This window comes from Arabidopsis lyrata (genome assembly GCF_000004255.2).
Source record: "Arabidopsis lyrata subsp. lyrata unplaced genomic scaffold ARALYscaffold_6, whole genome shotgun sequence".
Taxonomy (NCBI): domain Eukaryota; kingdom Viridiplantae; phylum Streptophyta; class Magnoliopsida; order Brassicales; family Brassicaceae; genus Arabidopsis; species Arabidopsis lyrata.
This window is the reverse complement of record NW_003302550.1, coordinates 12,958,077-12,983,779: the sequence shown is the minus strand read 5'-3', so window position 1 is coordinate 12,983,779 and position 25,703 is coordinate 12,958,077. Positions and strand designations below refer to the sequence as shown.

General features: G+C 41.1%; 1 protein-coding gene and 1 long non-coding RNA gene across 2 annotated transcripts; both read left to right on the top strand.

The window, feature by feature from the left end:
- Positions 1-8,147: 8,147 nt before the first annotated feature.
- LOC110227337 lies at positions 8,148-9,352 on the top strand. The gene is made up of 4 exons (XR_002331102.1): positions 8,148-8,371; positions 8,804-8,861; positions 8,939-9,000; positions 9,100-9,352. It is a non-coding gene; the product is annotated as an uncharacterized LOC110227337 (long non-coding RNA).
- An 8,195-nt stretch (positions 9,353-17,547) lies between these two features.
- On the top strand, positions 17,548-20,198 carry LOC110227312 (meiosis-specific protein ASY2-like). Its single transcript, XM_021021228.1, has 5 exons — positions 17,548-18,160; positions 18,238-18,972; positions 19,020-19,180; positions 19,267-19,945; positions 20,020-20,198. Exons 1-5 carry the CDS (start codon positions 17,548-17,550, stop codon positions 20,196-20,198), a joined length of 2,367 nt encoding a protein of 788 aa, XP_020876887.1.
- The last annotated feature ends 5,505 nt before the right edge of the window (positions 20,199-25,703 follow it).

Below are 25,703 nucleotides of genomic sequence, written 5' to 3'. Positions count from 1 at the left end.
CACTACGCTTTCCCTTGCCCAGATGTTCGCCTTTTTTATGGGATTCCATCGCTCTTGGAACAGATGATATAAGATCTTACTAAAATAAAAAAAGTATGAAAATAAAAATAAGAGCTCTTGGGAGTCATCAGCCTGTTATCCCCGGATTATCCTTGGTCCTTTTGACATAAGACCATACCAACAGAATATACCTGATACACATACACTCCTCTACAAATACCTTCTATTGGTGTATATATTAGTTGTCCTTAATGGTCTTTTACTTGTATAATTAGGTTAGCTCATTAGGTCATTATTCTCTTGTATAAATTGTGCCTCTTTGGCTTGTATGAATAATAACAGAGAAAACCTTTATACATGAGTTTCTCTGACATGGTATCAGAGCCATAAGGCTAAATCTTTCTCTTTCAATTGATTTAAAACACTCGGCCATGGCAACTGGGAGTGAAGATGGTGCTGTTGCGAAAAACGTGTTGGCCGTGAAGGCTGAAGGCAAGGTTTCGAAAAGACGCACGATTCATCCATATGATTTGTCGGCGAGTGATAATCCGGGGACAGTGATATCTCAGGTTCTTCTCAATGGTGATAACTTTGAAGATTGGGCACGTGAATTGAGGACAGCTTTGCGAGCTCGCAAAAAGTTTGGCTTCATTGATGGCTCAATAAAGAAACCTGAAGAAGATTCTGACGAGATCGAAGACTGGTGGACGATTAATTCGTTGTTGGTTTCATGGATTCGCAATTCAATAGACTCATCTCTCCGTCGTGATATCTCACACTTTGAGATTGCTAAGGATCTTTGGGATGATATTGTAGAGCAATATGGGATTGTTTCTGGACCGCGAATTCAGCAATTGAAACATGAATTGGTGACTTGCAAGGAGAAAGGTCTAAGCATCAAGTCATACTATGGGAAATTGAAGAAACTATGGGAGGATCTTGCTGATTACGACAAAGAAGATCAATGCACTTGCAACGATTGTTCGTGTGATGCTAAGGGTCGTGGTGCTCGAAAAAGAGAGAAGGATAAGGTTCATCAATTCTTGATGGGGCTCGATGAATTAATGTTTGGAGCTCTAAAATCAAGTCTTCTTACTCGTGACCCATTACCAACCTTAAATCAAGCATACTCTCTCGTCTAAAGAGACGAAACTGTGCGACTTGGGAGCAAAGAGATGGAGATTCTACCTGAAGTGGTAGGGTTTGCGGTTCAAGCAACTCCTAGAGGAAAGGGATTTGATTATCGTAGTCATGTTTGCACTATTTGCGGTAAGAAGGGGCATGGAGAAGATAGGTGTTATCAACGTCATGGGTACCCGGTTTGGTGGAAGGGTACTCGGAACGAAAACCAGAACACACTACAACCAGAACGTGTGTCATCTTCGGTGTTTACACCTGCTCGTGTCAAGCCAACTGCACACGTAATTGGCCCAATAACGCAAGCGACTGCAAATCAAGTCATGAAGCCTTCGTCATCATCAACACCAAGTGGATTCAGGGATGAACAATGGGAAACCTTGGTGAGTACGTTTCATTTGGGCAAGACGAAAGCTACTGAAACTCTTACTGGTAAGAATCTTCTTGTTCCTTGGATATTAGATACTGGTGCGTCAAATCATATGACAGGTTGTTTAGAAGTTATGACAAAAGTTACTGATATCTCACCATGCCTAGTGGGTCTTCCTGATGGTAGATATTCAGTTGCAACAAAACAAGGAACAGTTGCTCTTGGTCAATTTCTGTGTTTGATGCAAGTGTTGTATGTTGAGGGGTTGAACTGTCACCTAGTGTCCATTTCTCAGATGATTCATCAGAACAAGTGTTTTGCTCATTTTGGTCCTGGTTTCTGTGCTATTCAGGACCGTTCGAGGATACTGATTGGCGCAGGTGAAGAGCAAAATGGCCTCTATTATTTTAGTGAAGTGAAGGCGGCAAGACTAGTTAGATTGAATGTGACGGTTACGATAGATGTATGGCATAAGCGTCTAGGTCATCCATCGTCTCAAGTTCTTTTTTTAATTCCTGGTGTTAGTAGTGGTAAAGAAGTTTCTAGTTTGGTGTGTGAAGTGTGTTTCCGCGCCAAACAAACAAGAGATTGTTTTCCTACGAGTAATAATAAAACAACCGAGATTTTTCAGCTTATTCACTGTGATGTTTGGGGTCCATATCATACTCCTGCTTCTTCTGGGGCTAGATATTTTCTTACGATCGTAGATGATTTTTCTCGTAGTGTTTGGTTATTTTTGATGTCTGAGAAAAGCGAAACTTCCACACATATGAAACGTTTCTTTGCAATGACTTCACGGCAGTTCGATAAAGAGGTCAAGGTCGTGCGGAGTGATAATGGTACAGAATTTGTATGCATGAAAGATTTCTTCCTAGAGCATGGAATTGTCCATGAGACTTCGTGTGTTGGGACTCCACAGCAGAATGGAAGAGTTGAGCGTAAACATCGGCATATTTTGAATGTTGCTAGAGCACTTGGGTTTCAAGCGAATCTTCCGATTGAATATTGGGGAGAGTGTATCTTGGCAGCTGCTCATCTTATTAATAGGACACCATCGATGGTTCTCAATGGGAAGACACCGTACGAAATAATTTATGGGAAGCTACCAAGATTTGAACATTTGAGAGTTTTTGGATGTCTATGCTTTGCTCATAATCAACATCATGGGGTGACAAATTTGTGAGTCGGTCTCATCGTTGTGTTTTCTTGGGTTACCCTTATGCGAAAAAGGGTTGGCTAGTATATGATTTGGAAGAGGAAAAGTATTTGATTTCACGAGATGTTGTTTTCTGTGAGGATTCTTTTCCATTTGCAGAAATCACGAGTATGGAGGGATCTGTTGCTCTGTGAGAAGTTGAGACGAGTGGCGTCAATGGATCTATTTCTCCAGTTTTGGGATTGACTGATGTAGCGGATGCAAAAATTCTAGAGAAGGACGGATCGATCGATCCCATCCATGGCACGATCGATCTAGTCGCGATACCAGATACATGGGGATCGATCGATCTCCTTCCCCGATCGATCGATCCGATACCAGCAGACACTGTTGTTGAGTTGGTTTCTTCTGCTTCTGAATCTGTGGAAGATGATATCGAGGTGACTCCTGGTGATAGTCACGGGGATTCTGCTGCTGCTGCTGATATTCCAGAGGAAGAAAAACTTGGTCGCGGATGTAGACAGAAGATACCATCGGTTCGCCTTCAAGGATACGTTGTTGAAAAACCATTGACACAATCTCAAGTTGAGTATCCTATCTCTAATTATGTTGACTATAGCAGGTTCTCAGAGGCTCATCGAGCATTTTTGGTGGCAGTGACTGAGAACTATATACCAACATCCTTTGCCGATGCCATGAAATATGAACATTGGCGTAATGCCATGCAGAAAGAGGTTGGTTCATTGCAAGAGAGTAGAACATGGGATCTTGCGGATTTACCATTTGGGAAAAGAGCTCTTTATTGTAAGTGGGTGTTTACAATCAAATATCGTTCGGATGGGTCAATTGAGCGATATAAGGCTAGACTTGTTGTCTGCGGAAATCGACAAGTGGAAGGTTTGGATTATAAAGAGACATTTGCTCCAGTTGCTAAGATGGTCTCTGTTCGAATTTTTCTTCAAATTGCTGCAGCTAGGAATTGGGAATTACATCAGATGGATGTACACAATGCTTTTCTTCATGGTGATTTGAAAGAAGAAGTGTACATGAAACTTCCTCCTGGTTTTAAAACTGATTCGCCTTCTCGTGTTTGTCGTTTACGCAAATCTCTTTATGGGTTGAAACAGGCTCCGAGATGTTGGTTTGCTAAGTTGACAGCGGCTTTGACAGCTTATGGCTTTACCCAATCCAGGTCTGATTATTCTCTTTTCTCATTTATCCGAGACGGGGTTCAACTTTACATTTTGGTGTATGTTGATGATTTGGCCATCATGGATAATGACCACGCTGCAATAAAAAGATTCAAAGACTACTTGAGTTCATGTTTTCATATGAAAGATTTGGGCGTTCTCAAGTATTTTCTAGGGATTGAGATTGCGAGGAATACTGAGGGAATTTATTTGACACAAAGAAAATATACGTTGGATATTATTTCTGAAACTGGTCTTATGGGTGCCAAGCCGGTCAATTTTCCTTTGGACCAAAATCATAAATTAGCGGTATCAAAGAGTGAAATCCTTAAGGATCCAGAACGGTATAGGCGTTTAGTTGGAAGGTTGATATATTTGGCTGTTACGCGTCCGGACCTTGCATATTGCGTCCATATCTTGTCACAATTTATGCAGGTTCCGCGCCAGGACCATTGGGATGCGGCTTTGAGAGTCGTTCGTTATTTAAAAGGTACTGCAGGCCAAGGCATACTTCTTAGTTCTGATTGTGATTTACATGTTCGTGGATGGTGTGACTCTCATTGGGAAGGGTGCCCTCTTACTCGGCGCTCATTGACGGGATGGTTTATTCAGTTGGGATCCTCTCCGATTTCTTGGCGTACAAAGAAGCATGATCGGGTCTCCATGTCTTCGGCTGAAGCGGAATATAGAGCCATGGGAGATACTACTAAGGAGTTGCTCTGGATAAAGGCATGCTTGCGAGATTTTGGAGTTATGCATTCGTCACCTATGTCTCTATTTTGTGACAATGAAGCTGCTCTTCATATTGTGGCTAATCCCGTTTTTCATGAACGGACTAAACATGTTGAATCCAATTGTCATTTTATACGAGACGAGATAGTGGCAGGAGTAATCGCTACTCAACATGTTCCTACTGAGGGTCAGCTTGCCGATATTTTTACTAAAGCGTTGGGAGCTCGGGAATTTTTGGCATTTCAAGACAAGTTGGGCATTCTCAATCTTCATGCTCCAACTTGAGGGGGGGTATTGGTGTATATATTAGTTGTCCTTAATGGTCTTTTACTTGTATAATTAGGTTAGCTAATTAGGTCATTATTCTCTTGTATAAATTGTGCCTCTTTGGCTTGTATGAATAATAACATAGAAAACCTTTATACGTGAGTTTCTCTGACACCTTCAAAGGTGTGTAAGAGAAAGATGTAGTAATTGTTACAAAATCAAACTAGAGGTTGAATTCGTTGGGGGAATCGCCGGACACCACGACGATAGTAGAAATTCACGGATACTTTCTAAGAAACTTTTAAGGATCCAATCTCCACTTGGCTAGAGATAGTTCGAAGTGAACCAAACGAGATGAACAATCTAAGATTTTATTAATCAAACTTGTTTCCAAATACAAAGCCTTGTAAAAGCCTTCTAAAATCAAAATGATTAGTTTAGAAATCTGAAAAACTAACTATATAGGAGTATTAGACTAATTTATAAGAATCCTCTTAGACTTCTTTAGGTAGCATTTATTTGTGTTGGACCAAGAGAACAAGCTTTGACTCTTCTTCGGTTTGCTGCGGATAAGCGGACTTCGTTAATCGTTACCGAAATGAACAAGTCCATACGTCGCTTGAACGTTTGTCCACGAACTCCCTTTATCGGTCGTAGAGACAAACTTGGCGGCTCCACTCGGCTAGTTGTCGTCTTTAGGTTTCGTGCATCGGTTTCCTCCTCAATAAATGTGGATGTCAAAGTTGGAGTCTCCTCTTCGATGACCGCATCAATACTTCATTCAAAGAAATAATATTGTCATCACCAATCCGAACGCAGGTGAACTGCACGTAATCAGTTAATTAGCACAAATCAGCTGACCTATTCCTCATATATGAGATATTACTATCAAGTTTATGTGCATGCTACTTAATGACCAGCTAGAAAGGTTAAATACAACTCAACATACAAACTCAATTCAAATAAATTCTATAAATGTTTTCAAAATTTGTAGAATAAAAAAGTCTAAAATTTTAATCAATATTCGATGATATTTTTTTTTATGTAAAATGATTAATTTTATCTTCACATATAAAATTACTATAACGCCCGACTGAAATCTTTAATGGGTTCCACGTCCTTTCTCGGCTCGTGAGCCCATCCGTGTTTGATGGTCGAACGGCCGGTCCGCGGAGGCTTTTGTTTACCGATCCTACAAATCACCACGTGATCTTTCTCCGTGTTTTGTTTTCGCTTACACGGTTCCGACAATCACTTCCTGAAAGGTCACCCTACCTAAAATTATTCCAGCATAAACACGCTTAACTATGGAATTCTCTCTGTGTGTTTGACCAAAAAGATAAGTACACTTTGGTGACATAGATGTCCAAATCAATTTTTTAAAACATCTCCACATACACTACCATATTTTTTGAAACCTGAGTGTTACAATCATCTACAAGATCTCTACATCTATCAATTTTACTCAAATTTTTGTATTTGAGATCTCGAATCTTTTACCAAACAACATATAAGATGCGAATATATCCTTAGTTCGGATTGAAACTAATCCTTTACATTAGTTTTCTTATTCGACTAGCCACATTGTTTTAAGTTTTAGCTTTTACATTGCTATAAACTCGGAAAATATCATACTAATATCTTAGGCAGTGGGATCGTTTGTTTGCAGGCAAATGGTTCATTTTAATTTATGTCCAAATTTTACTTTCTAATGAAAATAGCCTGAATTTTGTGTCGATAAAAATAATTAATTATAGAACACGTTTTAAACAAAAACGATTTTCGTCGAATTTTTGACGACCCACCTATCCGTTTCGTTTGAAATTCGTGCTTTATATAATGGATGACTGGTAACAACAACAATCCAAATAAGTTTCTACCACTATATTCATCGGAAATTAGTCGGGCTATATTAATGTAGAATAGCTATTAAGTTTACACATTCCAACTGTTTTACTGACGAACATCCTACCAATGTTTTACTACCAGATTTTGTCGGAAATTTCTGACCAACTTCCGACAAAGTATGGTTTGTCAGAAATTTGGTAAACTTTCCGACGAAATCTCAACCACAGTTTCATCTTTTGAAATTTCGTCGGACATGCGTCGAAAACATTCTATACCATAATTTGGCAATGGACATATTTTACATATAGCTACGGTTTCTTAGAGGCGAAACTTGAATTCGAACCTTGTTTTTTTGTACTTCGAACTTGCCACTAAAGCATAGTAACAAAAATTCTTTACTATTCGTTTAATAATTTTTGGTAGCTAAGTGGTCTCAGATAAAACCAATAAAAATCAATGGCCAGTTTTACATGTTCACTAATTTGATCTAGATATTATTAGCCTAAGAACGTATCATAGCTATAGGTTACGAAGTGGCCACTAATAAAATTGTGGCCAACTTTTATATTTATCCATGATATTATTTAGGCTAGTTATATTTTTAGTACAAACTATTATATTTTATTCGTAAAAAATTTAAAATTATAAAATTGTAAAGTATTTGGAGATAAATATACTATATAAAGAAATTCAAATAAAAATATAAACAAACAACAAAATTTGAAATTGTTGTATTCCATTAAAGACGAGAAACGTCACACTAATTTCTGACGTTGAGCAGATGTCTCCAATTTATTTGGCCACAATTTGTTTAGTGGCCACTTCGTAACCTATAGCTATGATACGTTCTTAGGCTAATAATATAGTAGCTAGATCAAATTAGTGAACATGTAAAACTTTTATATTTAGCTATAGCTAAGTAAGTCGGCAAGTTTTAGTTGCAAACGTCACACTAATTGCCGACTTACTTGTTATATCAAATGTCTCCAATTTATTTTTAATATATTATTTATGTGCATTATGCACAATACAGAACAACATGTAGTGGGAAATCTACAAAACATAAACTTGAATTATGCCAATAACAGACAGTTTGTTTCTGTTTACACAGCCAATTAAATTCATTCTAGGCCGGCTCTTCTGGTGAAGAAGCCCAAAATAAAAGTTTTTATCCATCAGGCCATTACTTGAAAAGAAAACAAGAAAAACAAAGTGAAGAAAACAAAGTTTGAACTAGGCCTGGGCAAACGGTTCGGACCGAAGAAAACCGAACCGACCAAACCGAATTTTTCGGTTTCGGTTTTCCTTCACTTCAAAATAGAAAACCGATCGGCTGATTCTTAAATTTAGATCGGTTATCTAATCGGTTCGGTTCGGCACACGGTAACCGATCGGTTAACCGCAAACCAAGAGACCTTAACCCTAAGACTCTTATCTCTCTCCCTCGCAGCGTCTCATTTTTTTCTCTCTCACGACTTCACTCTCTTTCTCTCACGATTTCGAAGGAGAAAAAAAAGAGAAACACCAAATCTCTTCTTAATCTTCGATCTCCCTCATTCATCTCTAACCTCTGTTTCTTGTAACTCGATTCCTAAATTTTCAAAGCCCCAGATCGATTCGAAGGAAACTATCAAATCGACTCGAACCCTAAACCATCAAAGTCTCGAAATTGTAAGGTCTTCCTCCTTCCTTGTTGTTAAATCTAATGAAATTTGAAGTCTTTAATGTATGTGTGGGGATTTTGTCGTTTGATTTTGTTGTTTGTAGTGTAAACCCTAATTCATCAAACTTTCGATTTGGGGATTTGTTGTTTCAATGTTCGATTTGGGGTTTTGATGTCTGTTTAGCTGTTTTATATCTAATGAAATTTGAAGTCTTTAATGTTTGTGTGGAGATTTAGCCGTTTAATTTGGTTGTCTCTAGTATAAACCCTAATTCATCAAATTTTCGATTTGGGGCTTTGATGTTTTGTTTAATTTGATGTCTGATTTAGTCGTTTTGGGTGTTTGATGTTTTGTTTAATATGATTTAGTCATTTAATATTGTTGTTTTGTTTTAGTTTGATGTCTGATTTTTACATCTCTTTTTACTTCTTCTCTGTAGATGTCTTCTGAAGATCACATCGACATGGACTCTGAGCCAATTCCTCAATCATGAAATGGTAAGTATGATTTCACATTCGATATTCTGTCTTTTCATTTATAATTGATATAACAAAGTCAGATTTTTCTTGTGTAGATTCTCGGAATTCAATAGCACCTTCTCAGTGATCTTCATCTTGGAATGAAATGGAATGTATGGTATGAATCATGAATCTAATTTATTTGTTTCTGTTTTATTTCTTGTAATATCAGTCCCTAAGTTATGATTTATGAATGTTTTCTCTTTTGTGAATGCAGCATCGTTGTTTCTTGCCTTGATAGGAACCAGAAGTTGAAGCCTTTGGCTTGGTATTTTGCTATTTTCAGAAGTTGCACTTATGACTCTCCTCTTTATTTCAATCAGACTTAAATTTGGATGTTTTGGGTTATGTTATGCTTCTCTTATGAACTTTTATTGCTTAGACTTGAAGTAGAAACTGGTTTGTAATATTATTGTCGTTTTTTGTTGGATTTGGTCTATTTCGGTTCAAATTAACCGAAATAGAAATCAGTTCGGTTAGTTTCGGAATTGATTTAAAACCTTGTAACCGAACGCCGAACCGAACCGAACCGAATTTTTATTCGGTTCAATTCGGCAAAATTTTTGATAACCGAAAAAACCGAAAAACCGAAAAAACCGATCCGAATAACCCGAAAAAACCGAATGCCCAGGACTAGAACTTTGAACTTTGAACCAGCAAATAATGGGCTACAAGCCTACAACACAGAGATGACCCTGCTAGTAGTGCAATCATTAATATACTGTAGAGTATATGGACATTAATTTCTTTGGTCTAAAGGATATATTATAAGACCATGATAAAAGTTAGAAACCTGGCAATTGACGAGATAATCTCATAAAATATGGATAACCAAATATTTTTGGAGACTGATAAAGGCTGGTGGTGAAATAAGAGAGATCAAGCAATGAAATCCGAATCTAGCATTAAACACTCTACCTACCACAAATCAAGAGAAATGCTTGAGACAGTGACTAACAGAAAAGGACGAGTAAAACCACGACAATAGAGTGCGACGCTTACAATGAAGACTACTTCACAGAGTATGCTTGGAACTAGGTCAAAAGACAACTACAACTAACACACAACTCTTGGAAATGATGTAATAGAAGATGAAGAAACCACGATTTGTTAACGCTTAAAAAGATACCAATAAACTGAAGAAATCTAATGGTCCCTCTTCAAAACAAGAGAATTTGTAGAAGAACAAATTAAGATACGATTGTTTTTGGGTAGTAATGACTACCTCTTTTTGACTTTTTCATTTATATAAATACTAGGAGATCACCTCCTTACAACAACTTGAAACAAATATGGAGCATAACTCCTACAAACTTGGAAAGAAGAGAAAAGTGATTTAGTGGAAATCTCCCACATTATTTGCGATAAAACTGAAAACAGAGACTAAGTCAATCGTGACCAAGTCTCACTGATATCGTGGATTGGGCTTGCGTAGACGTCTGGGCCGATTAGTGATATTGGGCCTGAGATACTCATCATTACTCCCCTCGGGAAGATGAACCTTGTCCTCAAGGTTCGCAGCAGGAAAGCTTTGTGCTAGCTGCTCGAACTCCTCCCATGTAGCTTCCTCCCGTGGTAAGTCACGCCACTGCACCAACACCTAACTGACTTGTTTGCCATCACGGACCTCCAGGATGTGTTCCGGATAGAGGCGCAGCTGACCATTTGCACGAAGTGGTGGAAGTGTACCTGACGTAGGTGTATCTGATCTGACACGCTTCTTGAGAATAGACACATCGACAAGCCCGACACGCCACATATTCCCAAGATACATGGGTATTGGGCCTCTCAAATTTTGAAGATTTTTAGTAACAAAATTAGGCTCCAAAAGTTTTTGTTATTGCAAAAATAGGCCTCAATTTTCCGAAAATTTTAGATTTCGTCTCAAATTTTAAATTTATCTATTTGTTATTGCAAAAATAAGTGTCATTTTTCTGAAGTTTTAAGAGTTGGTCTCAAGTTTTAACTTTTATCGATAAAGCCCACAAAAAAATTTTGTTTTGTATTGGGCCTCATATTTATCTAGGCCGACACTGCACATGGAAGACAGAGTGGACACGCGTCCCGTCCGGAAGTTTGAGTCGGTATACGACTGGACCAACACGGGCAAGTATCTCAAAGGGAGCAAAGTAACGAGTCGGTATGCGTCTCTGATACCAAGTAATGGTCCCTCTTCAAAGCAAGAGAATTTGTATAAGAACAAATTAAAATACGATTGTTTTTGGGTAGTAATGACTACCTCTTTTTTCATTTATATAAATACTAGGAGATCACCTCCTTACAACAACTTGAAACAAATGTGGAGCATAACTCTTACAAACTTGGAAAGAAGGGAAAAGTGATTTAGTGGAAATCTCCCACGTTATTTGCGATAAAACTGAAAACAGAGACTAAGTCAATCGTAACCAAATCTCACTGGTACCGTGGATTGGGCTTAAAAGACCAAACCCAAACAATCTGTATGTGGACATATTTATTATTTTAACATTAAATATTTTAACTATAAATTATGCTTTTACGAATAAGTTCGTCTACTTTTATTTTACAGTAATTATTTTTATTTACTTTATATTTATACTTTATAAAACTAGGGTTACTCGTATATGAGCTTAAATGATACCTAAGACGGCTTGTTGGGTTTAAAAATTACTGTAAGAATTTAACGTTTTCTCGTTTAAACTATTATCATCTCATTAGATAGGTAATACATTTTCTTTTGGATTCTCCATTACAATATAGGCCTAAGATATCTCACAGCTAGATGATTTTTATTGATGACTATATATTAATTGGTTTGATCATCAATCTTTGATTAGAGTTTATATAGAAGTTTGTCCACACAGCTGTGGTTTAGTGGTAGTTGAAAATTGGAGGAAGGTTGGAAGGAACTAACCCAAGTTCGATCTACGCTAAAACCAAATTTGGGCTTGAGCCAAATGGTCTCAGCAGTTTACCTGTAGTCCAGTTACAGACGATCTAGCTACTCCCTGACATTAGTCGGAAAACCCATTCCAAACTCGGGACAGATATTGTGGTGGCCCTTCAGAGAGAAGTACACTCTGAAACACTTCAGTACGTTTTTACTGGGGCTGACCGGATCAACTGATAGGATTTACAAAATAAATATATAAAAAATTAGAAGTTTGGATAATTGGATTTAGTTTTTATAATTCTTTTACATGTTTCCGATAATTTTATTTAGTTTTTGTTTCACATTATAAGAACAGTCCCATCAAAAAATGGTCGGTCCAAATATCTTTGTCAATTTAAAGGTATTTTCATAAGAAGTGTTCAAAATTTTGTTTATATATAATTTTGTCAATCTATGCTCTTTTGTTTGCCATACTCCTGATATCTCTGTATTTTACCTCTTTTTAGCACACATTTCTTATGCATTTAGCTTAGTTTCCTCTCTGTTTCATTGCATTAATAGTCCTTTTTCATAACATTTTCATCACTTAGTACGATTTGCATTGCATGGCATAGCATGTTGCATATTGGATGAGTTTCAGGTATTTTGGAGCTTATTTGGGACTTAACGGAGCAAGGAGGAACTAACACGACCTTGGAGCTAGACTTAGGATCGAATTGGAGAGGAACGAAGTCGTTCAAGATCACCCAGGAGCAGACTCGACGTCATGGCTCGACGTCACGTCGAGTAGGACGCCAGGAAGCCGCCTGGGAGCAGACTCGACCACGCAGGCTCGACGACACGTCGAGTAGGATTCCAGGAAGCCGCCTGAGAGCAGACTCGACCACGCAGGCTCGGCGTCACGTCGAGTTGGACACCAAGGCGCCACCTTTGAGAATCACATGGACTCGACGTGGCAGGCTCGACGTCACGTCGAGCTGGTCTCCGCCGACTCTCTATTTTGTCCTGTAGCCAATTAGGGCAACCTAGTATTTCCTATAAATAGGGGTACATGCTATTACCTAGCGGATATTCCTTTTACCCAGCAGATATTCCGCTGCTCTCTCATAAACCCTAGTTTTTGTAATCGTTTTTCCTGTTGATCCTTTGAGTTTTTGCATTTCTTTTCTTCATCAAAGTTGTAGATCTGTCTCTTATCTATAACATACTTGCTTTTCAATGATTTCTGGATTTGAAACGTTTTCTGGGTTTTTATGCATGATGTTCTTCAGTGTTCTTGAGTAGTGGATTAGGGTTCTTGAGGATGGGATAGATTAGGTGTGGAATCCTTAGTATATTTAGGTGGTTAAGTGTAGAATTGCTTGATTTCCCTTCTGGTTTAGTAGATCTTAATGCTATTTCTTCTCTGATCAATTGGAAATTGATCTCAGACATTTCCACACCCAAAAGGTGTTTGATGAAATGTCTGAACAAACTTTTCCAGAGATTTGCATACTCTAGCCCAAGAGATTGGATGTTTAGAATGCTTATTGACTCTATTAGATTGAATCTTAATGCCTACTAGGTTATATTTCTTCAATGAGAATTGAGTATGAAAGTGATTTAGCTTGAGAATCTCTGTCACGAGAGTGGATTGATTTGTATTCGAATCTATTGTCTAGGGATAGCTTGATTGAGTTTGTTAACCACCTAGATAGACTAAGGAGACTGCTATAATCGATTACCCCATTCCTCAGGACCCTTTTATCTCTATTGATTGTTTAAATCTTGTTTCTGTTAGTCTTTGTGTTCTACTCGACCTGTTAGGCCTAGAGCGCTTCTCTGCATTGTTAGGTTGTTAGTTTCTTTTCCAAAGCTTTTGCATGATAGTTTCTGGTCTTTAGTTTACTTCTTGTTCTTGTTTACTTGCTGTTTAGTTCTCTTTTTATGCTTTTAAATCTGGTATTTGCATGTTAAATTGGTTGCTTAGGATCAATAGAAACACACAAAACCCTTTCACAATTGGCTTGACTTATTTGCTTTCTGTTCCATATCTTGAATGCTTGCAGTCACACTGAGATTGGATTGATAACCTAATATACTACAATGGCATGTGTATTAGGGATTGATACTTGTTAGATAGAGAAAATTCTACTATCAATTTGGCGCCGTTGCCAGTCTTGTGTTGCATTGTTCCATCTAAGATTTCAGAAACGTTTAAGATCAAGTTCTTTCTTTACCTTGGTTACTAACTCTTCATTTCATCTGCTTGTTTTTGTGCTCCAGGTACCATCTCGACCTCACGTCGAGACTGCCACCTCGAGTCTGACCACTCTGCATTGTTAGGTACCATCTCGACCTCACGTCGAGACTGCCACATCGAGTCTGACCACTCTGCATGCAAACTCGATCTAAAGGCTCCAACAACCTCATCAGCTATAAAGATAACATCGATCGGTTAGCTCGTGAGTTAAGAGAAGGTAGAGCCCGAGACAACTGTGAATCGCACAATCCAGTAGCCATGGAACCACAAGATCAAGATAATCAAGGAGTTGGTATACCACGGAACATTGGTGATGGTGATGCACCACGCAACCATCAACAGAGACAGGGCATCGTTCCACCTCCTGTCAAGAACAACAATTTCGAGATCAAGAGTGGATTGATCTCAATGATTCAAGGTAACAAGTTTCATGGGTTGCCTCTGGAAGACCCCTTGGATCACTTGGATAATTTTGATAGGCTCTGCAGCCTCACCAAAATCAATGGTGTTAGTGAAGACAGCTTCAAGCTGCGTCTGTTTCCCTTCTCGCTGGGAGACAAAGCACACCACTGGGAGAAGACACTACCTGCTGGCTCCATCACATCTTGGGAGGATTGCAAGAAGGCCTTCTTAACAAAGTTCTTCTCCAATTCAAGAACTGCACGTCTACGAAATGAAATCTCCAGTTTTACTCAAAAGCAGTCTGAATCCATTTGTGAGGCCTGGGAGAGATTCAAAGGCTACACTATACAGTGTACACACCATGGTTTCAAGAAGGCTTCACTACTCAGCACACTCTACAGGGGAGTTTTGCCCAAGATCAGAATGTTGCTAGACACTGCCTCTAATGGGAATTTCTTGAATAAGGATGTTGAGGAAGGCTGGGAATTGATAGAGAACTTAGCTCTATCTGATGGTAACTATAACGAGGATTTTGATCGCTCCAACAGAGGTATTGGAGATCCGGATGCAAAGCATACTAAGGAGATGGTTCAGGCTCTCAACGACAAGCTGGATAAACTTCTGCTTACTAACCAGAAACCAGTCCACTATATCTCTGAAGAAGAGCACTATCAAATCCAAGAGGGGGAGAACACTCAAGCTGCAGAAGTCAGCTACATTCAGAACCAAGGTGGCTACAACAAGGGCTACAACCCCTACACGCCTGCTCATCCTAATCTATCTTACCGGAGCACGAATGTTGCAAACCCTCAAGATCAGGTTTACCCTCAGCAACAACAGAACCAGTCCAAGCTATTCATACTGTACAATCAAGGCTTTGTCCCAAAGCAGCAGTTTAGTGGCGGTTATCAACAATATAATCCACCACCCGGTTTTGCACAGCAACCCCAGCCAGCTCCACCTGCACAAGATCAAGACATGAAGCAAATGCTTCAACAGCTTCTACACGGCCAAGTAGCTGGTGATAAGAAGATGGCTGAGATTCAAAACAAAGTAGACTGCACCTTCAATGATCTCAATATCAAGTTTGAAGCTTTGAACTCCAGGATTAAGTACATGGAGAGCCAATTTGCCTCTACTTCTGCGCCTCAGAATCTAGGGCAACTGCCAGGAAAAGCTATTCAGCATCAAAAAGGTCATGTTAATGCTATTCACCTTCGCAGTGGTCGAGAGCTGCAAACTCGACCTAGCCCCGCACCTGTCACTGAGGACAGTGAGATTCAAGAGGGGGAGGATTTCATTCAGCATGAAACTCAAGTCGATGACACCACTAAGCTTGACCAAGATGCTGTACCTAGGGATCAAGCTAAGAGTCCCCAACTTGAAAAATCGACTGTTGATAAGGGTAAGAAGAAAGCTTTCGTTCCACCACCCTACAAGCCCAAAATACCATTCCCAGGAAGATTCAAGAGGGATATCATTGAGAAGTACAGAGCCATGTTTGCTAAACACATCAAGGAGATTGAATTAAGGATGCCTCTCATTGATGCTTTCATGCTGATTCCGGATTCTCACAAGTACTTCAAAGACATGGTAATGGAGAGAATTAAGGAAGTGCAAGGGATGGAGAGTCATGAGTGCAGTGAAATCATCCAAACGAAGATTATTCCCAAGAAATTGGGAGATCCTGGTTCGTTTACTTTACCTTGCTCTTTAGGCACTTTAGCCTTCAGTAACTGCCTCTGCGATCTAGGTGCTTTTAAAAGTCTCATGCCTCTCTCCATGGCCAAGAGACTGGGTTTCAGCAAGTATAAACCTTGCAACATCTCCTTGATCCTGGCTGATGAGTCTATCAGATTTCCTCATGGGTTATTAGAAGATTTGCCTATTAAGATTGGAAATGCTGAAATCCCTACAGACTTCATAGTGCTAGAAATGGATGAACCAAAAGATCCTTTAATCTTAGGAAGGCCCTTCTTAGCCACTGCTGGAGCTGTCATTGATGTTAAGAATGGGAAGATTGATCTTAATCTGGGAAATGATTTCACAATGAAGTTTGACATCAATGATGCCACCAGGAAGCCAACAATTGAAGGACAGACCTTCGTAGTTAAGGTAATGGATTGCCTAGCTGATGAACAGCTAGAGGAGGTTGCTGAGGAAGATCACCAACAAACTTCTTTGACTAAGAGTGGTGAAGCAGGATATCTTCTCACTGAAACCTTGAGCTGTGGTAAGTCATTAGAGTCACACAAGGAAGTGTGGATGTCGGATTCACATACTCAAGTATTTTGTTAAGTGGGAAAGATTATTCTTGAGGGACAAAAATGAATATGTAAAAACTTATAGATTGATACGAAAATTGCTATAGTATTTCTCTCTTGAGAGGAAGCTCCCCTTTACATGGCCATTGGCCTCTATATTTATACATAGATAAAAGACATTAAAATGAGCAATTAAGTACAATTATTTCTTCTTAAATGTGTCCGTTTTGATTCTTTGGCTTTAATACTCAACGTTTGAATTTGAGTTGACTCTGATATTCATGGGCCTCGCCTCTTTTGGCCCAAGTGTCCTTGAACCGACTTACCCGTGTCTTCCACACCGAACTCGTGTCACAGTGCAGTCACTTCGGATTCTCGAAATGGTGACAACCACTTCGACCGTCCTTTCAGCTCACGGGTCTAATGGGCTTCATCCTTTATGGGCCATTATCTTGATTACGTGGCAATCTTTGGTTGGTCTCGTACTTCTGGTGCGGGATCCGACACCAACAATTAGCCCCCCAAGTTCTTCGAAGTGCTATTCCAATTCGGAGGACTTTAAATGCTCAAGTGGCCAAAGATTGCGCTCGAGAATCTTTCTGATTTCCCGCCGAAAATCTCATCACTCCTTTAATTTCGGCACTATCCATTTTTAACTGAGTGACATCTGTCATCATTATGACCGTATATTGATTAATTACTATTAAAACGGGAAAAACCTTTCCACTTCTCACACGACTTCCGAGGCGGTTTCATCATTAGCTTGAGGTAACTTCTTTTCACCATTACTCTCTTCTTTTACTTTTGTACTTTAATCAAAACCTCTCTCTTCGTTCTTTCACCAAAACCCCTCTTCGCCGGATCTTGAATTTTTCTTTCTTCCCAATGACTTCCGATTCCGATAGACCCGAGTCTCCGTCTTTCGACAAGAGGCGTTCTAGCAACGACGAGTGCACCCGCTCTGATGATATTGCCGGTCCGCACTATAGGTCCACTTGTACTCTTCAATCCCTCGAGCGGTTGAGAGAGCTTTGCCGGATTCCGCCGGAAATTATGGCGGAAGCGCAAATAGCTTCCCCCACAGAATCTCCAGAGAACCATCGCGATGGTTACTTCTGTGTATACGAGATTTATTTCAAGGGTTGCGGGCTGACCTTTCCTCTTCCCGAAGCCCTGGTTCTATACCTAGCGGCTCTTGAAATCGCTCTTCCTCAGTTAACCCCCAATCTTCTCCGTTCTATTCTTGGAATTATAACAGTTGCGGCGGAGGCCGGTTATGTTATCGGAGTTGCTGAACTAAATGAGCTTCTGAGCGTGAGAAGTTCATCGAAGAAAATGGGGTATTTCTCAGCATATCCTAATGCCAACAGGAACATCATTTCACATCTTCCGAACAAGGATGAAAATTGGCATCATCCTTGGTTTCTAATTAAGAAAACTCCCGCTTCGATTGGAAATCTCGCAGATTTTCTTCCTTCGAAGTGGTCTGCGAAACCCGGTAGTGATTAGGTTGCCCGTATCTTTCCCGGTTGTTTCTTTATCTTTATTGACTAACACCGTTGTTTCATTTCGCAGCTTTCATTGCTTCCAATCTCCCATCTGAAGAGTTCATCGAATTCTTCAAAATAATTCTTGAAGGGGAAACCCTTTGGAATTCCTTCACTCTTGAACGATTCCTAGAAGCTAACCACAGACTCAGGATGAGTCCGCCTGGTCATCTTCACCAAATTCCTCCACCTCCCTCAACTCAGGGAATGTCATCTCGGGCCCTTGCGGCCAAGCGCAAGCTGCTTTCCAAGCCGATGGCTGAGGCTTGCGAGGAGAAGAAAAAGTTTCTCGCGTCTTCTATAGACAAAAAGGACTACAGTAGGACCTTACTGGTTGATGATGGCAGCACCGAAGGAGCCCGATCTGTCGCTTCCTTCAGATTAACTCCTCATCGCGATCGTCGCGACTCACGTTCTCCTCGGAGGGATCAATCTCCTCGCCGTGATTCACCTCGTCCTCCCCGAGATGATTTTAGTAACGAACCAATTAAGAACTTGGTTCGCCAGAAGAGAGACAAGTCCTCTCGCAGCGATTCTTCCCCGCGGAGGGAAAAGTCGAGGGCCCGGACTGACCGCTCACCTCGATCATCCCCTCCTCCTGAACCAATGGGTCCTCCACGACCGGTTGATATGTCTTCATCCTCCCGGCCTGATAGTGGAAAGACTGCCCGGAGTGCGTCTCCGAAAAGGGGAGATTCTGAATCTCGAGATGCTTCCTCGAGGTTAAAACCTGCTCTTGTCCCTCAAGTCAAATCGCTTTCAGGTTTGGTGATTCATACAGTCTTCAACGTTTTTTTTTTTTTTATTAAGATTCCGATTTTTACAACTCTTCCTTCTTCGTAGCTATGGAGAAAGAGGGCAGCGTCTTCCGATGCTTCAAGACCCGATCGGGTTCGATCTTGCCAGACTTCGACAAATGGCGCCCTGCGATTCGTGAACGCTATTTGCTTCACGCGCATCACTCATCTCGGGTAAGTTCCGTTTTTTTTAATATATTTTTTATTGCATTGCCATTCTATGAACTGACTCGCCATCCCGGGTTCATGTATAATGCCAGGCTCAAAGCGAATTTAACGATATGATCGAACATTACGAAGGGTTGGTCATTGGACGAGAGAAGGAGATTGATACGTGGAAAAAGAAACTCTCTGCCCTTGAGGCTGAACTCAGTTCTTCTGCCGGCTCCAAGCACGATCTGGAGGACAAGGTCGACAGTTTAACATCCGAGCTTGCGCAGATAAAGGGGGAGCTGCAGGGTCAGTACGACCAGAACTTCAAGCTCCAGGAAGAGTTTTCTGGTGTTCAGGGTAGGCTTCAAGAGTCCGAATCAAACGCTGATTCCCTGAACAACCAACTCATCGAGCTTAACGCGAAGTACAAGGCGATTGCCAAATTGCGTGACTCTGAGTTGGCGAGGTCGGCATCAAAAGCCAAAAAAGAGGTTAAGGGACGCGGGATGGAGTTGATCCAAGGGGCCATCCGATTCATGCAGACTGAGAAGGCTAGATCTGATTTGGAATCAGACATCAAGGAGCACGAGAGCAACCTGATCCTGCTGGATCAAATCCATGATACAGATTTCTCCGAGGAGCAAGAGAGAACCGAACTGTCGGCTAATCTTTCTGAAAAGCGGAGTCGCTTGGCAGCTCTTCCTACTTCGACCTTCAACCCTCAGGACTTTGAGGAATTCTTCACTGAATCGCCTCCTATAAGTGAATCAGGTCTAGACTGGGCAGGTAATGCTTGGCTCCTGATATTTATTGCCTTTTCTTACCTTGTACCTTTGATTGACTGGAATTACTATTCCTAGGCTCAAGTGAAGCGGAAGACGTTGTTCCGCCTGTAGTTCCTATGGTACCGGAAGTCTCTCCGGAGGTTGGTTGCACCGTGGAGAGCGGATCAGGAGTTTCATCTGACCAAGCGGCTGCCAAGGAGGCGAATGAAGCTTCGACTGTTGAGCCGGATTCCGAGGTGGCTGCTGCTCCGTAGTGGCTGTGTCCACTTTAAATTGGGGATTGTCCCTTTAATTTTAAGACTTAATTTCGAACTTATTTTTGGCCTAAGGAGGCTTTATTATTTTTGGCCTAAGGAGGCTTTATTATTTTTTCAAGATATTTGCCTGAGGAGGCTTTTAAACCTTTCTAGGTTGTGACCCAAGGGGGTTTGGTTAAAATTATATGCGGGTTTGCAAAGTCCGCTTTTTAACCTTTTGTGGCCTTGTGGCAATGCTTTCGAGATTTTTAGGCTGATTAGACCTTTCTCTTTAGTATGCGAGAACTGAGCTCGGCTTAAAGCGAGTTCCCCACTTCGGGTTTAGTCAACTCGATAAACTTACTGGGCTTGGGCCTTAGAAACTTTTGTAGTTAATGCGACGGTTGCGCTTTTCCTTCTTATAAGTAAGGAAAACGGCTCGTCTTTAATGCAAAAAGTGCTTTTTTTCTCGATTTCCAAAAATGGTTTAAACCACTCGGACACACTACCATTATTGGGTTTATGGTTCCAAGACAAACCCTAAATCATTATAAATAAAGGCTTACATACTTCTAAGCTTTATTTAAGCATGACTTTAGAATCTTACTTGAGAAATACTTTAAGAATGGAAAACGAAGGAGTAGCCCCCATCGATCCCGGCAGCCCACTTTTCTTGTCCGGCGACGGATTTGAACCGGCCGGCGTTCTCTTTCCTCACGCCGTCTTTCACTTCCCTTCAAAGGAGAAGAAAGAGGCTTGCGACTTCATCGACAAGGTAAATATTTAAAGTTTTTGACTCAAAAACTTTTTGCTTCATTTTATTCACTCATCTTTATGCTAGGTCGCCGACAAGCACCGTCGCTTATGTGAAGAGAGGCAGCGGCTGGGCCTCAAAAGGCAAACACTCGAGGCTCGCATTGCTCGGGTGGAGAGGAAGATACGGGCTTTGGAGAGTGATCCCTTTCAATGGGAGTGGCGGAACTTCGATTCCGTTGCTGAGATCCCGAAGATGCTTCGGATGTATCTCCGTGCTAGAGGAGTCCCGGGTCCCGTGAACGCCCCAGTCTTCGCCGTTCCATCCGATAGTGAAGAGGAAGAGGACTTGGAGGAGGAGGCCAGCAACTGCCGGAAACGCATTCGGGATCGTTCCGAAGTGGATGCCAAAAACAAGGCGTCCACTTCGAAGACTAAACCGGCGATGAAGGAGCCTGTTCCTGAGCCTCTCCCATAAATGTTCTTTAATTTCTTCACTTCTTCTCTTTTTTTTTTAAACTCGTAATGGGCTTCGGCCCCTTTTAATTTTATGGAAATATTTGCTACTTTCCTTTCTTTCCAAATATTCTTGGAGATGCATCTTTTAATGCAGGATCCATTCGAGGGCATAAATCTCTCCGCGAATCATTCCATTCTTTGGATAGAATCCGCAGCTTTGTTAGGGATATGACTTTTTCTATAAATTGTTGTCTCAATTTCCCTTTACTCCTCACCATTCTTTTCATTTTAGTAGGTATGGAGTTCAATCTTCGCTGTTCAGAATCTATGCCCGACTTCACCAGAATCGGAATGATAAACGAAGATGTTCCAAATGAGCCAAGCAGGCAGCCTCCTCCACTTCGCGGCTTCTCGAGATCTCAGATCCGAGCCCCATGTGCTTTGATCAGGGATCTCTCAATCAGAGACCAGGGAACAGCGACGGCGTTCATAGAGGCACTTGAGCTTCAACACCGGAAGCTTATGTCGGAAAAGAGGAGACTTCGGAAGAGGATTAACCGGATGCAACGCAGGCTTACTACGGTGTCAAGAGATCTTCACATCCTTGAATCTCACCCCGGAGAGTGGATTGAACTTGGAATTTCAGACTTTGCTCGAATTCCGGACTGCATGATGCCAATCCTCGATCTTGCTGGTCAAGGAGTTGAAGTGTTCTGCTCGTCAACAAGGTTTTTATAATCCAAAGTGTACGATGAGGGACATTCCGTCTTCTAAAATAACGCTTTATTTCCAATTCCTTGTATGTTCGCTTAGCCGAACCTTTCTCCTTTAATAAAGAAATAAAACAAATTTTTATTAATAGCTGAACTCGTTTTCGAGCTGCCTACGTACCCATCTCGGGATCAAGCCACACCGTAGTTCATGTACATAAACAATGCATGTAGCTTTTAAACATAAAACTTCTTTAAGTTGATCACATTCCAAGGTCGCTTGACTGGATTGTCTTCTAGGTCTTTTAACCTATAAACGCCGTTTCGAACCACCTCGGTAATAATGTAAGGTCCCTCCCAATTAATACCGAGTTTTCTAGCACCTTCTTCTTTTTTGTTGTCAAAGACGCGTCTTAATACGTAATCTCCCACGAAGAACGGCCTACTTTTAACCTTTGAATTGTAATACCGGGCTGCTGCCTGTTGGTAATTCTGGATCCGAATTAGAGCTTGATCACGCCTTTCATTTATGGTGTCTAGAGAATCTTTAAGCATTGCTGAATTTTCTTCCTCATTTAACGGTGCTTCTGTTCGACGAAGTCCGGGCACATTGAGTTCAGCTGGTACTACCGCTTCCATGCCATAAACCAAAGAGAATGGAGTTTCTCCTGTAGGTCGCCTAGGGGTTGTACGATAAGCCCACAGGACGGGTTGGAGTTCTTCATACCATCCTCCCTTTAGATGACTTAAGCGTTTCTTGAGATTGCTTAATATTGTCTTGTTCGCGGCTTCGGCTTGACCGTTTCCTTGCGGATATCGTGGAGTAGAATAACTAACTTTGATTCCCCAGTCCGCACAAAAGGCATCAAACTCGTGTGAAATGAATTGCGGTCCATTATCAGTGACTATTTCGTATGGAACTCCATGTCGACATATAATGTTTTTCCAAATAAAGGTCTGCACCGCCGAATCCTTGATACCGACATACGCCTCAGCTTCAATCCATTTTGAAAAGTAATCCGTAAGGACTAAAAGGTACTGTACACCTCGAGTTGATTTGTGCAATGGCCCAACGATGTCCATTGACCACCTCATAAACGGGTACGGGGCGGAAATGGAGGAGAATAATTCCGACGGTTGATGGATCAATGGTGCATGGAGTTGGCAACGCTTGCATCTTTGGGCGAACTTAACACAATCTGTGATCATAGTGGGCCAAAAATACCCCATTCTTTTAACTTTAAAAGCCATAGCTCTTCCTGATGAATGACTCCCACATAATCCTTCATGCACTTCGCTCATGACGATTTCGACTTCGGGCCCAAAAATGCATAATAGGTAAGGGTCACTGACACCTCGTCTATATAACGCATCCTTCGACAGACAAAATTTCGCGCTAACGACTTTCATTTTCCTGGCCTGCCATTTATTCTTTGGGAGCTCGCCTGTCGTGATGTAGTGCTTTATTGGCTCCCTCCAGTCAGCCCCCCAGTCTTTAGCCAGAATTTGGTCAATTTTGTGAAATATTCGTGGCTCTGGTTCGGGATGCTCGTTTGGTTCAAGAATATCCTCCTCGATTAATGGCTCAGTTTCTGACATCGTTTCTGGAGCACTTCTTCAGCTAAGACGACGGGTTCCCTGTTAGATGTATTTGGTCCCTTTGATATCCTGCGTTTGCTGGGTGGCAGTTCGATCTCTGGTTCGCCACGGTCGCGTGCCGCTGCTCGAGACCTTGTAACGACGAGGGTTTCTTTGCTGTCTCGAATGCTTCGCTCCGAGATGCATTCTACTGGAATAACTCTCTTTAACTCAGGATCTGATGTTGACGCCAATGCGGCAAGTGCATCTGCAGTTGTATTCTCTCCCCGAGGTATACGGATTAATTCAAATTTCGAGAAATTTTTAGATAGATCCTTCACCACTTCGAGGTATGCTTCCATTCTTGAATCTTTGGCCTCATAGTCTCCATTAAATTGGTTAACTACTAATTGCGAATCGCAATAAGCCAATATTTCCTTAGCTCCAACTCCTTGTGCTAGTCGAAGTCCGGCAATAAGGGCTTCGTATTCTGCCTCGTTGTTGGAGGCATTGAATAACAATCGGAATGATTGTTCTAGAATTTCTGATGTTGGAGATTCCAACTTGATTCCCACTCCAGATCCTTGTTTTGTTGAAGACCCGTCTACGTGTAATTTCCAAGTTTGGTTCTCCGGTTGCTCTATCGTTCCAGGTATTGGTAGTTCGGTCAGGAAGTCTGCTAAGACCTGAGCCTTCATACTGATCCGGCTTTTGAACTCTATGTCGTACTCGCTTAATTCCACCGCCCATTTCGCCAAACGTCCGGACTGACTTGGACTATGAAGTATTGTTCGGAGTGGTTGGTTAGTTAATACTTCAACCGGATGGGATTGAAAATATGGACGCAGCTTCCGAGCCGAAGTTACCACCGCGAGTGCAAGTTTTTCCATCATTGTGTATCTGGTTTCCGGATCCGTCATTGACTTGCTCACGTAGTAAATTGGTTTCTGCTCCCCACGGTCTTCCCGAACCAAGACTCCACTAACCGCGTGGTTTGAAACTGATACGTACAAGTAAAGTTTTTCATCTACTTCCGGTTTGGACAGTACAGGTGGAGTGGTTAAGTATGCCTTAAGCTGCCCAAAAGCTTCTTCACACTTCTCATCCCAAAGGAATCCTTTGTTCCCTTTTAGAATTTGGTAGAAAGGCAACGACTTATCTGTTGACCTCGAGATAAAACGATTCAAAGCCGCAATCCGCCCAGTCAACCGTTGTACTTCTTTGAAGTTTCTTGGAGATGGCATGTTCAGAAAGGCGTTAATTTGATTTGGATTGGCTTCAATCCCTCTTTCTGTTACAATATAGCCAAGAAATTCTCCGGATGGGACTCCAAATGTGCACTTCGCCGGGTTCAGCTTCATTTGATATTTATTGAGAATATCAAAACATTCCTCCAAATGTTTAACATGATCTTCTTTCTTTAACGATTTAACCAACATATCATCTATGTAGACTTCCATAGTCTTCCCGAGGTGATTGTGAAACATTTTGTTCACCAACCGTTGGTAAGTTGCTCCTGCATTTTTCAAACCAAAAGGCATTACCTTGTAACAGTAGATACCTCTATCTGTGATAAATGACGTCTTTTCTTGATCATCGGGGTTCATCATTATCTGATTATAACCCGAGAAGGCGTCCATGAACGTTAACAGCTCATTTCCAGCGGTGGACTCTACAAGTCGATCTATATGCGGGAGCGGGAAACTATCTTTAGGACATGCTTTATTCAGGTCTGTAAAATCGATGCAAACCCTATCTTTCCCGTTCTTTTTCTTGACAACGACAGTGTTTGCTACCCACTCCGGATATTGCACTTCTCTTATGGACCCTATCTTCAAAAGTTTATCCACTTCGTCGTTTACTATTTTTGCCCGCTCCACTCCAAGCTTTCTTCTTTTTTGTTTCACCGGTTTGAAGCTTGGATCCACGTTTAGTTCATGACAAATTATACTCGGATTTATGCCAGGCATGTCCGCTGCTGACCATGCAAATGATGCTTTGTTTTCCTTAAGAGTTCGATCAA